The sequence below is a fragment of the Zonotrichia albicollis genome, chromosome 10 (assembly GCF_047830755.1).
Source record: "Zonotrichia albicollis isolate bZonAlb1 chromosome 10, bZonAlb1.hap1, whole genome shotgun sequence".
NCBI lineage: Eukaryota > Metazoa > Chordata > Aves > Passeriformes > Passerellidae > Zonotrichia > Zonotrichia albicollis.
The window spans coordinates 19,056,644-19,073,992 of NC_133828.1; the positions used below are offsets into that span (position 1 = coordinate 19,056,644).

Sequence of the window (17,349 nt, forward strand, 5' to 3'; positions counted from 1 at the left end):
TGAGATCACTTATCTGTGTGAGTGATTACAGGATTTTTATGCTTTGTTTCTGTATTATTTTGCTCAATTTACAATTCACTCTTTTTCCTACATTTGGTAAAATACAGGCTCAGGGCATCTGTGAGCTCTGAAATGTTTACCTTTTTCTTCCCATTCAGTTCAAGGGGGTTTAAGTGTTTGGACAAATAGATAATTTAAATTCATTTTGGTTTATTTGTAGTGGCTCACAGGAAATAATGTAGTGTAAATTTTGGCCCACACTATGGACCTTGGGATTTGTAAAACAAGAGACATCATTCTCCCCTTCTTAGTTTTTTCCTATTGTCCCCCAAATCACAAACCTTTGAAAAGTGCTATGTTCAAGTATGGCTCACTGAGGCTCATTGTGTATAATATCTGCTCATAAAACCATTTCTTGGCATCTTTGACCATCAAACATGCAAAGTATCTATGAGAAAAGCTCTGTTGCCTTTTGGCATCTGCATAGCCTGAAGAGTTAATACACCTGAATCTCCCAGATCTTGCTACCAAGTCTGATTGTACCTCTAGGATGAGATGAAAAGAGGGTAAGTGGTTAGAATGAGAGGATTCTTCCAAACCACAAAGCAAACAGGTGAATCTAAGTTTGCCCAACATATTTTGTTAGTGATTAGTCTGTAAATCTGTGTATTTGGGAGAAAAACACTCCTGGCCTTGTGTTTGCAGAATGCTTCAGTTGTGCTAATCCTGATGTAAAGTACAGTGGGAGTTAGGATAGCATATAGATTTTAACCAACAGCTGATTGAACCCCACTCAGCAAAGACACAGATAAACAGTGATTAACAATTCTTCCAATTTCTGCATGTTATACTCCCACAGTGGCAAATTTCAGGAAAATAGGCTTACTTAGATTAGTCATTAAGCTTTTTTTTTTTTTTCCACATCCTTCTAACCTGACATTAAGGAACATGAGATTTTGCAATAAAAGATTAAGTACAGTTCATCCCTGATGGAAAATATTTTTAATCTTCTTAAAATCCTGTTCAATTAATACCAGAGGAATTTCAGTTATTTTGAGGATTACATTGTGATCATAATCAGATTTTTTTTTTTTGAGGTGACTTTTCCTAATGAGTGAGAGAGAGGGGCCAACTTTACACATATGAAAAAGAACTAAACATAAAATGTTTTTAGCAGTTTTCAAATTCATGTAACCCTGTGTTTGGAAGTGGTACCAAGGACTAGACCAGCCTGCATATAATTTTAGCTTAATTTTTAAAAGGAAGACTTTACAGGCTATCTTTTCTCTGTTTGCACATACTACCACTTTAAATCAGTGTAGAAGCTGTCAGAAATATTGCTGGGAAATACTGTCTTGACTTTTTTCACAGGAAACCAGCTTTCTTTGACATGAGGCGTATGTGAGTATAGCTCTTTCTTTGTGAGGCCAGTCAGGCACAGGTGATCTAAAGACAGCAATGTACTTTTAACACTTACTTGATTCATCTGGTGCATCTTTTTCAGCATTTTTGTTTGGATCAAGGGGCAGTTTTGAAGCAAATCTCTGGATTATCCTAATTTAGCAACTTGGTTCACATCATGGAGTAGTTTCTGAGTGCAAACTGACCTCTCAGTTGAAACCATGAGCTGTCGTTCTCTTCTCCAATGTGCAGATCTTCTATCCTTGAGACTGGACCTGTACAAGCACCTGAAATGGAAAGAATTTCAAGCTCTCATCACCAACACCCTCCCCACGCAGACCCACTGCTATTGGGTTATTTGATACTTTCCCTCACATCCTTGTCAGGACCCTGCAGAAAGAATTTAAATGAATTCTTTTCTCCTGGTGGTTAGGCTACTGCATAGCACCTCAATGGACCAGGATGCTCATTATTAACTTATGTCCAAAACTAGTTAGGCAATGAGGAAGGTTGTATGATTAACAGACAGAAGAATAACGTAAATTCCATTCTTGGTATATTGACCAGATTTTCTCAAAACTCTAACTACAAAGTAGATATGAATATGACTCCTGCTGATGTTGGTAGCAATTTCCTTCTGAGGTAGTAAGATTAGAGACTGTAAGGGTAGCTTTTGAACTAGAATATTACCAGAATACTTTCTATCCTTAGTAGGATGAATTCCTGGCTTATAGGTATCATTTAAAGCTAATGCTGCTTCCCCAGCAACTGTGCAGTTCATGATAAGCCAAATAATCCCAAAAAATTGCAGGATAAAGTGTGTGGGTGCCATGCACATTTCTAGCACTGAATATATCCATTGAGCTAGCAAGGTACACAGTACACTTGAACCTACTCTTAAGTAATTACCAAAGAATGGAGGAAATTGTTCATACATCTATTGGATCCTACTCTTCACAGTAGTTAACAGGTTCACATAGCCTAAAAGTTAGCAACAACTACAATTAAATTTCTATGTGTGTGTCACAGCTGAAGAAATACTAAAAGCAATGATCAGGAGTTAAAAAGAACTCTGTGAAAAACAGTCATTGGTAAATGTTCTCATTAAGTGGAATTACACCTACCTTAAACAAGAGTCATTATTATTATCATTAGACTTGAATAAGAATTCATCTTTAAGACTCCTTCAAATCCTCAAGAAAATTTCTGCTATAATATATATAACATGCCTTCTCTTCCCTCTCTAAAAACTAGGCAAAAACTAAACATGGGCAGCTTGAGAAAGCTTCACTGTTTGCACAAATGAATAAACTCCTTTTTACCTAGATTGTAGCATGACTTCTGGGATTATCTCAGGCTGTCCGCTAAAAACCTTTTTTTCAGTTACTCGTTATCTTCTCAAACTTCAATCACCGTGGCCAAAAATCTGAAGATGGGTGTGACTTATGACATGAATCCTCATGTAAATGAACTTAATTCTTGGCAAACATCCACCCTTGAAAATCAGATTGGAAAAAAAATGGTTAGTTAATTACAAAACCAAATAAGGTATTTTACCGTTCTCCCTTAAAAATTTCTAATGTCACTTTCTTCTTTATACCTGGTACCAAATTTAGTGGAAGAATTGCTTTCTTACCAGGAATCTACCCTTTCCTGTCTAGAAAATATGGTTCAAGTGTTGCTATCTGCTATGACAGTTTACAAAATCTATCTCAGATTTTATCCCCCTTTTCATTCCAGGCTTTACCTAATCTAGGCTACACTCAGGCTTGGGCCTGTGTCTATATAGTAAGCAGAGGCTGTAAAATAGGATCAAATATGATCTAATTTGAGGTCCTGATTTTACCATTTCTCACACTTAATTGGTATATCTTTGGGGAAAACAATACTCCTAAAATAAAGGATTATTCCTCAGAGCTAAGAATTGGCAGGAATCTTCTATAACAACAGCATTTTAATTATTAAAAACACTGGATTTGCCTGAAAGTATCAGCAGACTGAAAAGACCTCATCAGTGACTTCATCTGGAATAAGAACATAATTAAGATAGAGGCATATCACAAAAGCCTCTCCTGTTAAGTTAGAGAAGACACAACATTTATACTACCTAGAAGATACAGTGTGATGTGCAAGTACAGTGAAGCTTTTTCAAAGATCTAGGAAGCAAGACAAAACAAGAATTAACAAAAAAAAAAAAAAAAAAAAAGGAAGCATTGAATCAATGTGTGTGTGTAAATATATTTAAAATATAAAAATTGAAAACATATGCAGTATGTTTTAAAATGAAGATTTAACTACATTTGCTTTACACTGCATTTTGCAGTTGCATTTTTTTACATTGCATTTTTTACCCAGCCCAGAAGCTTAATTATAGCTTTAAAGGCAAAAACATGACTTGGGGTTGCTTTGCCAAAATGGGAGTGAAACTTAGCAACAAGTACATATTTGTATAAATAAATTATATCATTATAATATCACGTTCATGATGTAACAGCGGAGACACAATAACTGCTAAGGCTTTAAAAAAATCACTTCTTTAAGAACTATCTAGAAAAATATTTTCTCATCAATAGCTTTGCCTAAGTCTCATCAATGCTAAAATTGGTTATGAGTTGCTGTCAGTGTGAATGCATTTGTGAAGAAATCAAACCTTTTTCCCCATTGTTTTCCCTGCCATGTGAACTAGATGTTCATCACACAAGAAAATCTGTCAGTTTTCACACTTCATCAGCCCTGTTCAATTGGTACAGGAGAACCACTTTTGGCTCCCAGCAGAACACTTAATTTTAAGGCATTCCCAAAATGCAATGTCTAGGTACAAGTACTGGCTTATGCAAGCTGTGCTTCAGCACAGCTCCAAGACAACTGTATTTTCAGCCAGTTTATGATACAAACTGCGCCCACTGAGGAACAATTGTGTGCCTTAAGGATGGAGATGGAGCAAAATGAGTGTAAAAAAAATCCACATTAAAATAGATATTGCAGGCACTTGCTGACTTATGTTCAGACAAACACATAGATGTTTTTAACTACCTTACCTTTCTTAGTTGAACTCCTTGACTCTTCTCAAAAATCTGTTCCTATCTGAAGTAGGTATGGACAACACAGCAGTATCTTTGTACAGGGGCATGCATGAAACTGAACACAGAACCTGTTATATACACTTATCACCAACCAATCTTGCTTTCTTTAAACTTTTTGTGCAAGCACTTTTACTGTAGACCTTCTTTTTATCAGCTCTCTTTTTTACTAGACATCAAGTAGTATCAAAACCAATTGCTCTTTTCCTTCATAATTCATGGTTCCCTACAAAGAAAAGCAGATAAATGCAGATGCCTCAGAAGCATCTAGAGATGCAGTCAGAAAAACAGACAACCTTTTATTCTTTTCTACAGAAGAATTTAACTAAACCCTCACTTAGCTGTACCATACATAATTCTAAAACGTGTGCATCTTGTGGACAAACAGATAAAAAATACAATTTGTCCAGTGTTGCCTGTAGGTTTGATTTTCATGAAACTTAAAATCTGTAGAATCCCTGTAGACCTTTTCCAGTTGAAGACTTCAGGCGTCAAAGGTTGTGATATAAGGGTAGAATTAAAAGGTTTTAAACCTTTGATGTCAGAAGACAATTTGTTTGACAATAAATCTCTCTCTAATCTTAAATGTGTAAAACGTATCCTAGGAAGGATAAAATTCTTTAGTAAGTTATACACATCTGTCTGTGCAACACACTGCAGAGTTTTTGGTAGATGCAGACTTCAACTATGACAGCACTGTGTTGTTCCCAAATAGTTAAACCAATTATTAAATTTGGCATGATTTCACAACATACAGGAAAGATCTGCAACATATTTCTACATGAAGCACTAATTCCCTCTATTAAAACACTTAATGGTAATTACCTTCTCTGTTGTCTTTAAATTAGTCTTCTTAGGTCAGTCTGTAGATACATAATACATTTTTTTAATTGGTTTGGGGTGTTTCCTCTCCTCTTTGTTGCACTGACTTGGTATGATTGTACAATCCTTCATTCCCTTAGAGTCTGTTCTCTCCATAAATGTTTCTTCAATGTGAATATTTTCAATTTTCTTTTAGTGTTACTTATTTTGTGACTTTTTTTTCTCTGAAACAAAGCAAAATAACTGTGGCAAACATGTATTTTTACCTTTTTAACATAAAATTTAGAAGGAAGCTAATGAAAAAAGTTCAGTAGTATCTAGATCTGTCCCTCAACATTTCTTGGTGTTGAATATGATAAGTGCCTCAATACCCTAGACAGACGTTGTAGACCTTTTTAAACATGGAATTCTAAATTTATATATTTTATGTGTGTGTATGTATATATATATATATATATATATATAAATTCGCATTCTTTAAGTAGCAATTATGCCCTGTAGCCAGGCATTTGCTAGTAGCTAATGACTGGTTAAGGTAAGGAGGTTTTCTTTTATTCTCTTCCTTAATCCGTGACTGTCAACAGGTGCCAAACACGTTCATTAGGGAATTACTTTAGAAAACAGGGAGAACTGAGAGAGCCTGACTGCCTTTAAAGCTGATACTGTAATTTTGAATAGTCCTACATCCCCAGTGACCACCAGCTCGCCCAGCCCTACCCGTTCTATTTTCCATCTCACTGCATAATCTTTTCTCACTTCTTTCCTGGGCTTTCACCCTTGCTGCACTCCACCCCACCTTTCCTGAGGTGTTCACGTGGATAATCTCATTATAACTAAATACGCCCTGAAGAATTACAAGGGACAGCAGCACCACGCTGGCACGATCCCTTCCCAAGGCTGCCCTTTCCCTGAGGCTCCCGCTGCATCCCCGCACGGGCACCGAGCGGAGCCGCGGCCGCCAGGGGGCGCTGTCGGCCCTGCCAGCCGCCGGCCGGGGCTGTGAGGGGCAGGGCAGGAGCGGGACCGCCCCGGGCTGGCGGCCGAGAGCGGAGCGAGCGGAGCAGCCCCGCACAACCTGCTTCGCTTTTGGCTCGTTTTTAAGCGGCGGAGGAAGCCCAACGTGAGTCTTCGATGTCTTTTGTGAGCTGTCTCTTACGGCTCGCATCCACTCTGCCGGCCCGCCGTCAGCAGCCTCAAGGTGCCCCTGACAGCCGCAGCCCCCACAACCGGCGCTGGCAGCGTCCCCGTTCCTACCACGGTGCCTCAATTCGGTGCTACCACTGCAGGATATTTAACCTAAGTCACCCCTTCTACACGCTGCTTTTACCCCGGCACAGAGGCAGCCCAAACCTGCCTAAAACACGCGCGGGGAAGCATTCCCGCGGCCGCCCCGGCGCACGAACACTCCCGATAAGCAGCCCGGTCCTCCACAGGGCCTCTTCGTCAAGGTCGCGGCGGGGACGACCAGGTGTTACGAGTCCTCCTCCAGCGCCCCGGCCGCCGGCCGCCCCCCGCGCACCGCCCCGACCGCCCGTCCAGGCGTCCCGCGGGCACGCCCCTCCTCAGGGCCATTGGCTGCCGCTGCGCCGCGGGGGGCGGCCGCGCCGCCGATTGGCCGAGCTCGCCGTCCGTCAACATAAGCCCGGCTCCTGTCACAACAGCGCGGGGCTGTGGCCGCACTTCCTGCGCGGTGAGCGCGTCCCCCACCCCGCTCCTCTGGCTCCGCGGAGTTCCCCGCGGGCACCCTCCGCCCCGGGGACCGACATGGCTCCTCCGGGGAAAGTTGCCGCTGCCGCCGCCGTGCCGTGAGAGGAGCGCCGCGGGACGCCGTCCGTTCCTCTGTCCGTGTGACTCCCCGCCCTCTCAGCACCCCGGAGAAGTTGACACCGCTCGGCGGGGCGATGGCAGAGGCTGCTGGCGGCAGAGAGCAGCCGGCGGCGGGCCGTGCTCCTCCTGACGCCGCTCACCGTGCCGAAGAGGAGCCCGAGCCGGCATCCCTGGACGCCGGGGGCAGGAGGCGGGAGCGCCGGAGCGGCGTTTCGGCCGTGGGTACCGCGGAGCGCTTCCCCGGCGGCACCCTGGGGCCAGCGGCAGCGCCCGACCCCGACGCCTGCCTGCTGGAGGCGGCCAAGGCCACCCCGCGGAGGAGCAGCATCATCAAGGTGAGGCTGTGCCGCGCCGCCGCCAAGTTTGCGCGGGTCCCGCCGCCGGGTTAGGCAGGCTGAAGCCGCCCTTCGGTGCGCCCTGCCTGTGGGAGGGGGCCGGGGTGGGCAGAGGGGCGGTGGGACCCCTCCAGGGTCGGGCTGCCCGCACCCCCGCGCAGGTGAAGCCGCCGCGCAGCGCCTCTGCCCTGCCTGCGGTGAGCAAGGACGGCGGGGCCGCGGCGCCGCCTCCCCGGAGCCCCCGGGCAAGGTGCGAGCCCGGCCCGAGCGGCTCTCGGGGTCTGTGCTGGGGCGCTGCTCCCGCCAGCGCTCAGACGGATCAGCGTGACCCATGGGGCAGCTTCCCGCCGAGTTGTAAAGTTTTTGTATAGCAGCTCGTATATGTTCTTATTTAACATTGATGAAGCACCTGGAAGGCAGAGTAACTAGCTTCTACAGCGCTGGCTTTCTTAGTTCTTGAGCGGTAAAATATGCAGTGTCACAAATTAACAGAAGGTGTGTTTGGAGACGGACTGTAGTACAGGTTGTTGCGGAGCAGCACCGGGTGTTTAGCACCTTTAATGTGAAATTAACAGGTCGGGCGTGACTTTAAAGCCTCCGCCTTTGTTATTGTTTGGTAAGAAAAATGGTTTTATGATTATGTTGATTCTTCTTTTTTTTCGGCTTAATTTTTTATTTTAAATGAACTCTGTGGTTTTGAATTAAATGGCATCTCCTTGCAAGTGTGTAGGCTTAATCGTCAGTTTCTGGGGAACCGATGAATGAAATCTCCTGGGCGAACTTAATTTAGCATATGGTCACACGTGATCCTCTTGTTAGTTATTTGCACTTGGAAGGCATCGGGAGAACAACGGAAAAGAAGACTTCTCATCTGTAAATGTGTGAAGGCTCTGGGTAGAGCTCTACCTTAATGCTGGAAGCTCAAGACGCATGCTTAGCTCTTGCAGCTTAATATGTCTATTCAACGGGAGAGCAGATACGCGAAATACTTGCTTTTTGCATTTTAAAGCTATAAACGTTCAGAGGAGACCGAGGTGGTTAAATGCAAAAGAGTCTCGAGGGTCCTTTGTAAGTTTCGGGTTGAAGTATTAACCCATTAAGTTCAGCAACGAGTTAAGGTTGTTTTTAGTTTTGTAGAGACACCCACTATGTCTTTACATGGGAATGCTTCCAGTCTGAAGTTGCATAAATGTAAAAATGCTTTGCTAAATCAGGACCAAAGTTCTGTAACTGTACTGCTAAGGAGATGATATTTTCTCTTAGAATTGTGTGAAGGTTTCAAAAGTTGAAAATACACAGTCTTGAATTTCAGTTAAAAATGTATCATTATTTTTACAGGCTATACCAGTTCCATGTGGTAGATGTTTTAAGGTCATAAACGATGTATAATTGTCAATGACTGAGTAGCATTTTCACTACTGGTTGCTAATTGATATTGATAATTTAGCACATCTGATAATGATCAGCCCATTAGCACATAGTGCTAACAATCACTCTTCTAACTGGAGGAAGTTCCTTCAGACCTATCTCACGATGATGTTTAGAAAGAGAAAGATTCCTGACAGAGGTAAGAATGTATTAATGTTCTTATACAAGGAACTGGTAAGGCCTCATCTGAAATACTGACTAAACTCAGTTTCCTATGCTTAGGAATGATGCATTCAAACTGGAGCAGATCCATAGAGGGACAGCTGGGATGGGCTGATAAAGTCTCTGGGGTGAATACTGTATGAGGGGGAAAATAGATTTCTTGGACAAAAGCAAAGGTTTCTTATGTGGAGACCCAGTCTAGAAACTAGAAAGTTGCTCTGGGCCCTGTAAGGGTTTGGAATGATCTTTTGATAGGAGTGGAATGAAAAATACCATTATTAGTCTTAAATTCAATTGTTAAATAGATGGATTAAATTAGATAACATGGCTGTGTCTCATAGCAGGTGTCTGAACTTGAGAATTCACAGGCTGTGAATCTCTAAGGTGCAGTGCTGGGACCTCATAGAGAGCATTGCATTTCTTTTCCCTCAGGGTTGTCTCAGTGGTATATGAACGTGTTTGGAATCACAGTTTTCCATTGGCATTGTACTAGGAAATGCTATTAACTTGGGGTAGATATTAAATGATGTATTTGTCTGCGTTTTCAGGAATTTCTAATGTATTAGGACGTATTCATCAGGTGTTAAATGTAAATTTTAGTTTGAATTAAGATAAAACCCTCCAACTTCCTTTTTTTTTTTTTCAGGACTTCAACATGCAGGATTTCTGCACAAGCATTATATTTTACAGGAAAATGAATTTTCTAATGATTTATTATATTTATTTTACTCCAAAATGTCCATATGTTCATTTAAATCTACAGTCAAAATAGTATTCCATTGCTTCCTCTAAGCTGATCTTATCTGCTGAAAAATGTGACTTAAGAAAGCAAAGGAAGTTGCACAGTAAGGACAAGCTCTTACTCTGCAGGAGTTGAACATTCTTGCTCTGTTTTCCCATTTATCTCTCAGCTATTTAAAGGTGTACTTTAAACATGAGTGGTCTCGCTCAGTTAAGCAAAAAAGTTAAAATTTTGTAAATTTAGATGGTCAAAGTACACTTCTAACAGCATTTTTTCCCCAGATGTCTTTTGGAACTCTGCAAGTCTCAAGGTTAGCATCTGCGAGTTCAGTTCCAGTGGGAGCCAGACTTGCTTACATTGGAGTGTTCTGGCACCCACAGTATAACTGTGGAGTACAAAGGCTGAACAGGGACTTGCTTTAAAAACCTTCCCTGCAGCAGAATCCACTTGGCATATATTGCGAGTAAAATATGAACCCTTCTAAATAATCTTCAGTGTGTTCATGTGCTCTATATTTGGCTTCAGTAACAAGAGAACGCATTTATATAAAAAGAACAAAGTGGAGCCAGAAAATTGTTATTCCCATTTTGCTTTGCTGATGTTCACAGCTTTGTAGGTTGAGGTAAATTTCATGAGAAATAGTTGTAGCTGTTCTTGTGCATTAGGTTGTTTCACTAATGTGCGTTAGTTGGTTTTTTTTAGGTTATGTGTTTTGGTTTTGTGGGTTTTTTCCTAATGCAAGGAAGAGGTAAGTGGTCTTACTACAGTACTGGAACGAGAAAGGGAGTTTGCCATGAGGAACCTGAAATCATCAGGCAGGAATGCTTGGAGATAAAACTGGAGAAATGGCAAGAGATCATAGAACTTGACCTGTTTTCTAGGAAGTCTAAAGATGGAGTATGTGTTGACTAAATTATTTGCCAAGTGTTTTTTTTTGTTGTTGTTGCTTGTGAATAATCCAGGCCCAGTTGTTTGCAAATGGAATAATAATTGGAACCACTTTTAGGCCAGGAGAGCAGAGGACAGTGCTTGGAGAACTGGATTTCTGCTTTCTTTGCATGTAATGTTTTGCAAGCCTTCCTGTGGGGGGGTTCTAAACAGAGTAAATGGATGTTTTCCTTCTGGCGTGTTCCTTCTGCCATTGCCATGTATGAGCACTTTAATAAATGAGTAGGAAGGCTGTGTAATTTGTTATGTAATGCTACTGAAATACTTTGTAGCTTTCTACCAAAATATTTCTCTGTCAATTCTTATCAGGCATCTCTCTCTACTTTGTTTGCATGCAAGACAAACTTTTGGGATCATGTGTTTGTTTTCTTCCTGGATCTTTGTTTTAAGATACTGTAGCAGATAACGCAGCAGACTGTGCCCATGAAATGAACTTGAAGTAGCAGCTGCAGACTCTCTAACTCAGACTTTAACTTCAGTCACAGTAGAGCTGTGACTCCTTTCGCTGAAGTTCCTCCAAAGGCTATTTGCCTGCTTCATGTAGAGATTTCTTTTCCTTTAAAAGCTGGTTAAGTTGTCCTTGCTTATAATACACCACTAGCCTAAGAACTGCAAGTTTTATTTAGGATTTTGCAGTTTAATTAATCAGTGGAAGTGTATCAAGATAGCCAGCTGTCTTATTTCAAGACGTGTATTTATGTTTGTGATGTTCTCAGTTTAAAAAAAAACCAACCCTGCAATGAAAGCAGTGAGGCTTAGTTTCTTTCAGTTTGTTCTGATGTGTGGTGACAGAATTACAGTATTTTAAATACACACCACATCTGTCTATGCGATGTAACTATTTAAGATTGTTTTCAGAAGACGGTTTTTCAGGACTGTAATGATTCTCCAGAAGCTTTTACATAGCTTTTTGTTGTGTAAGCTTGCATTTAGGCACTTGCTGCTTAATAATCTTTAACTATGACTATGTAAAATTCATTAAAGCTGATAAACTACTTGATAGTCCAATGCTGATTTTATCGTGAATGCATTCTTTTATGGATATGTACCAGAAGGAACAAAAGGAGAATACGCAAGTTGAGATTACATTAAATAATGTGGTAGAGCCTAAAAAGGCATTTAGAAGGGCAAGAATGACACATCTAGCCATGCAAAGACTGCTATGAAATAGGAAATTCACCAGATAGCTTTTTACCAGGAGAAAGGTAACTGGTGAGTGATATTTTTATGTATGTCAATTCCCAAACATTGTGGGAAACAGGGAACTGATATTCGCTCCTTTCACAGAATGTGAAGTCAGGGAAAAAAATAGTGGTAATTCTTCAGCAGCAGGTTGAAAATAAATGACAGTATTTCCTGATGATGTGAGTAAGTCATGCACTTTACAGCCCCAGAAATCAGTGCAGTCAGACGTATAAATGGGTTTGAGCAGGTTTGAAATGACAAATTGATGAAGAGAGCTTCACAATGCACCAAAGGCATCTGGCTTTGGAAGTTCCTGAACTACAAGTGCTTGAACTCTGGGAAGCCACAGCAAAGAATTGACCACTTTGTACTTCCTTGCTTCTTACGTGTCTCCTCAGGCATGTACTCCTCTTGGGATACCAGCCTAGGTTGATCTTTATCTAACCCAGTATCTGTTAAAAGAACTCAAATGAATTGTGAAGAGACCCAGGAAACTAGTTTCTATTACTGCTAGTACAAAATTTCCATAGAAATTAAACAATCTTAGAATCTTCTTTGTTAATTTAGTTATTTAGAATTAATGTTTGCCACCTTTACAGAAGAGAAGTGGTTTAAAGATATTTTTTGGATTGTGGTGGCATAGCTGTTTATATTTTCTTAACACTGCACCTGTATTCCATATACCACTGTTTTTCCTTAAGCATCGATTCAAGACAATTTTGGACTGAACAAGTACTGGTTATAGACCTGCTTTTGTCAAATGAGTTGTAGCCATCAGCATCAGTGAGGATGGGCAGTTTTTCTTGGACCTGTTGTATTTATCACTAACATACATTCTCATGGAGGGAAGTAGGCATTTCAGACTGGGGTTTAACTTCCATCTCTTTCCTCTTTTTTTCTCAAAGCAACATCAGTAGATCCAGTATAGCTGTGCCTAAGTTGGTAACACTGTAATGAGAAAGGTTTAGGTCTTGTGGAATTTTTTATGTCAAGCTATCAATAGTAATTATCACAGCAATGGAAACCACTATATATAAAATGATTCGGGTGCAAGATTTGGGCATGTGGGTCTTGGGAAGCTGTCCTAAAGGCTCATCTGGCTAAAAGTCTTCTAAAAGTTAATGGGTGCCTTTGCACTGACTTGTCTAAGCTTTACTGCTTGAAAAATTTTAAACAAACCCAAACAACCTACATCCAGGGCAAGCTGCTTCCTTTTGAAGTTTATAGTAAAAATGTCTGGTAACTATTCTAGTAGTAGTCCAATTTCTTGGTTTGGTTCCACTTGGCACATAATGTAACACATGACCAGTGATCTCAGTGAACATGTGGCTACAGATGGACAGAGCCTCGTGTTTGGGGTGTTTTTCCATACCAATTCATAGGTGGCAAGGTGATTTGAGTGTCTTGCACTGGAATTACTGAAAGGTGACCTTTCTGTAGGACAACAGCAAGTCCAGTGGTCTGCAAACACAAGTTCTGGCAGGTTTTTTCAGGAAGTTGTTTGATAGGTTTTCTAGGTAAGAGGTGGGAGCTGTTAAGGTTGGGAGTAAGAGATGAAGTTGGTGATACTGGTTGATTTGGTTTTAAATTATGTGCATAAAGACTTCTGTGCAGAAGTACACAAATGATTAAAAATAATATTCTGATGAAGTTATGAGGCTGGTGGACAGAGCAGTGGCAGAGGAGGAAAGCTTTCTATTGCTTTCCAAATATATTAAGCAGCTGTTAATAAAATTAAGTTTTTGTATCCGTGTGGAGATGCAAATCCTGTTTCTCATGCTAATATTTTATTCATTTTGTAGCTCCACTGAGATCATCGCCATCTGTAACAAAAATGTTTTAATTGAGTTAATGGTATTTTTTTTTTCTGTTCTTCCCTACAGTAGATGTGAAAATGTAGGCAGTTACTGTAGAACCAATAATACATCTGCTGTGGTGAACCATTTAGCTGGTTTTTCTTGTGAACTTAATCAACATATTTGATAGGTTGGTGTAATTTCTGGTAATACTGGGTGATTTTTTGAAGATATGAGGAAGGATGATTAATATTACTTTCAATAACACATGTATTCTAGTATTTTTTTCTTTGCCTAATGTGACTTGAAGGTTTTGACATGCATGATAATTCAAGAGTTACTCAGACTTGATTAGAAAAAATAAGTGCCACAAATGGCTAAATGCCTTTACTAAATGCTAACAAGTTCTGAAGACTCAGAAAGATCTTTTTATGGTTTGGAAATGTATTTACAATCAAAGTCTTGTTCTTAAATTTTTCTGTATCATAAATATTCTGGGGTTTGAAGCCTATTTATGTAGAATTTTGTTTTCTGGAAGAGTCTTATGTGCCAAGTTTGCAGTTTTACAGAATCACAGAATCAATTAGGTTGGAAAAGACCTCTGAGATCATAGAGTCCAACCTATGACCAAACACCACCGTGTCCATTAGACCATGGCACCAAGTGCCAGTCTTTCCTTAAATACCTCTAGGGACAGTGACTCCACCACCTCCCTAGGCAGCCCATTCCCATTTAAGTGATTATTAACCCCCTCCCTGGAATGTGTTCAAATTGTTGAGATTATTGTAATATCTTCATTATGAATATCTTCAGTTGTGGTTCACTGTTTAGTGTGTATTTATTAAGTTGAAAGTCTCTGACCATTAAGACTTTGTACTGGAATCAAACTGAGGTGAAGTATTCCTCCTCTTCCAGAGTCACTTACATCAATGAAATTAGCCTTGGGATTATTATTTGAGGCAGCGTGCATCAAGTAATGTTATTGTGGGATGCCTATTTAAAGATGTATCTCAGTCTAAAAGGTAAGTGGCACCCAAGTGTTACTCTACTGAGGGAATTTTAAAAAATATATGCTGGCTGTAATGTGTACTGTGAAGACTGGCTGCTCCTCCTGAGTGGCCTGCTCAGGGGAGTACTAACACACCATGTTTTTGATAATCCCAGCTGAAACAGCTACAGAAAACATTCATTAGAGTCATATTGAATTTTCTTCAGAATCTCTCCATCCTGCCGGATCCTGGTTGTCCTTCAGGTTGAACTATGTTGTGCTGCTTTGGTACTCTTTGAAGGGGTAAAAGGAGCATGTGTTTGCTGCCCAATTCTTTGTTCAGAGTGGAAATGTGTTTGAATACTTCAAAGTTGTCATACATTGATTTGTGTGGGTGTAAATGGCTATAGAAGATGCAGAGTGGTTGGTAATTAGGACTCAAATAATCATTGTTCAATGGATGCCTGTTTTGGTAACAGGGATTCAACTTCTGAATGAGCAGTAAGAACATCAGTTGGAAATCTATTCAGTATGAAGCTGGCTGCTCAATTGCATACCATTCAAATAAGGCTAGAATCAGGTAAAATGCAGTGCTCAGCCTTTATTATTTTGTGGACCCAAAGTCTGTTAAGCTAATGTTGAATGGTGATTCTGCCAGTCATTTGTACCTAATTACCTGTATTGTGCTAAAAACACAGGGTGTTTTTAATTCATTAGGTGGGTTTGATGGATTACTAATTTGTTTTGCTTGTAGACTATGAAAAGATTTAATACTATTTCACTCTTTCAGGTAGTTTGGAGGGTAAATACAACTAAAAAGGGAGTTTCTTAAGTAAAATGCAGGGTGCACCTGTTGATGCCTGCTGCTCATGGAAATATCTGTCTTGCTTTTGTGTATACTGGTGGACTTTTTTCCATTTTATGTTGATGCACCTTCTAGAGAGTGTGTCTGCTTAAAAACCAAACCAGAACAGCAAGCAGCCAGACAAAAGCTTCTGCCAGGAGTATTGATGAAGAAGATGCCATGTATTTAAGAAATTGTGTTATATTGGGTCCTACTGCAGTCAATGCATTTTGAAGAGTAGGTGTGCTTTGGACTGCCTGACAATGACAGCTACACCATGCTTGCAGGCAAAAGGCAGGAAGTAAATAGCAATAAGAGGTAAAACTCCTTGATCAGGAATCAGATTCTAGTGCTTGAGTGTACCAGAAAAGCCACAGGCCAGAGCGGGGTGAGAGCATGTCTAGAAGCTCAAGTGAAATTTAGAAAATAGGATTATATGTAATCAGAGTGCTGCTGAGAGCACGGCTGTCACAGGGAGCAGGCAAGGCTGAAATAAAACCAGGGAGCCTGGCTGGGAGGTTGGGCACTGGAGTCAGGAGTGAGCCAAGGGTGCACAAGCAGGACAGGGCTGAGGTGGAGGACCAGGACTTGAGGAAGAATTTTGAGCGCAGCCATGGGGATCACATTTGCAGATGCAGCTCTGAGCTCTGCTGCAGGGAAAGTCACACAGGACAATGACAGTTTGTTGCCTGAGCTGGGTTGCTCTGGTTTTGTGGTCATTTGGGCATGTACCATGCTAGAGGTGTGTAGGTGTTTTAGGGGACTGGCTGCTGAATGATGTCAGCTTTGGGGAACCTGGAAAAGGGCACAAGGTGGCTGCTGGAAGCCAGTGGGTTTTTATGCCACAAGCATTCATGGCAGCTCTGGTTGAGAGAGCAGTGGGAGGGTGATTGAGGGCTGCCCTGGTCCTGCTCTTGTCAGCTTGGTGGTGAATATTCCTTGCATCTCTCCTCTTAAGTGAGGATTGCTGCCTGTTTGGGCATCACCTATTAAGCTTTCCATACTCCTGTAGCATTTAGGCAACCTTACCAATGAACTTTAATATCACTGTGTTGTTTTAGTTTTGTTTTCATTGTTGGGATGATTTTTTTGAAAAAGTAGATGATCTTGGTGATTCTGTCAGTTTTAGCCTACTTGCATAGAAGGAGAAGAATAATTTTTACTTAATGTTAATTTTTCTCTTAGGACCCAAAATACATTATGGGTAATGCTTACTATAAATGTAGATGAGTTCTGGGTTCTTGCATTTAATTTTTTTATAAGCTGTAGTTTTGCTTGGAAGATCCATGTGAAATTTTTTTTGTTGTTGTTCTTTTAATTTGATTTTATAACAACTTCCATGAATATCTGATTAGAAGTTGCGTTTGCTCACCGAGAGGGACTACTGAACTCTTTGAGCAAGAGCTGTCAAGAGAAAGCACTGTGAATGGATTACTTTAAGATCCTTCCTCTTTTTCTGAATGAGATTATGTAGGAGGTTATTGCATTAATTTAGCAAATGTAATAGTTTAATAAAAGTACTATATTCCATTGGAGTATGACACACCTCCAGGCTACCTCATGTAAATACTGTCATAAAAAATTATCTGAGCGCTGGCTAAAAAAATACATGTTGGAATTCATGCAACATAAGAACAAAGACTCTCTGCAAACATTTTGTGTTCAGAGGTAGATGGAGCCCCTAGAGTGCCTGGAAGCAGCACAGCCTTCATTGGGAATGGAGCCTTCATGTGCTGGAGCCAGCCTTGCTCTGTGGGTGACACCCAAGCTTTGGCACGGGAATAAGGACAG

General features: G+C 40.9%; 2 protein-coding genes across 3 annotated transcripts in view; one reads left to right on the forward strand and one right to left on the reverse strand.

Annotated features, from left to right (window-relative positions):
• The window catches only part of BOLL (boule homolog, RNA binding protein), a 30,132-nt gene extending 23,748 nt beyond the window's left edge, over nt 1-6,384 (reverse strand). For both annotated transcript variants that reach the window (XM_074548233.1, XM_074548232.1), the window contains exons 1-4: nt 5,307-6,384; nt 4,440-4,707; nt 2,724-2,896; nt 1,608-1,688 (exon numbers count right to left, since the gene is read on the reverse strand). The gene's annotated coding sequence lies outside the window, so the exon portion shown is untranslated. The remainder of the gene's footprint in view (nt 1-1,607; nt 1,689-2,723; nt 2,897-4,439; nt 4,708-5,306) is intronic.
• Nucleotides 6,385-6,958: 574 nt separating this feature from the next.
• Nucleotides 6,959-17,349, forward strand: part of PLCL1 (phospholipase C like 1 (inactive)) — a 193,125-nt gene continuing 182,734 nt past the window's right edge. The window contains exon 1 of the mRNA XM_005490896.4: nt 6,959-7,465. Within this exon, the coding sequence (XP_005490953.2) occupies nt 7,205-7,465 (261 nt within the window). The 5' untranslated portion in view covers nt 6,959-7,204. The remainder of the gene's footprint in view (nt 7,466-17,349) is intronic.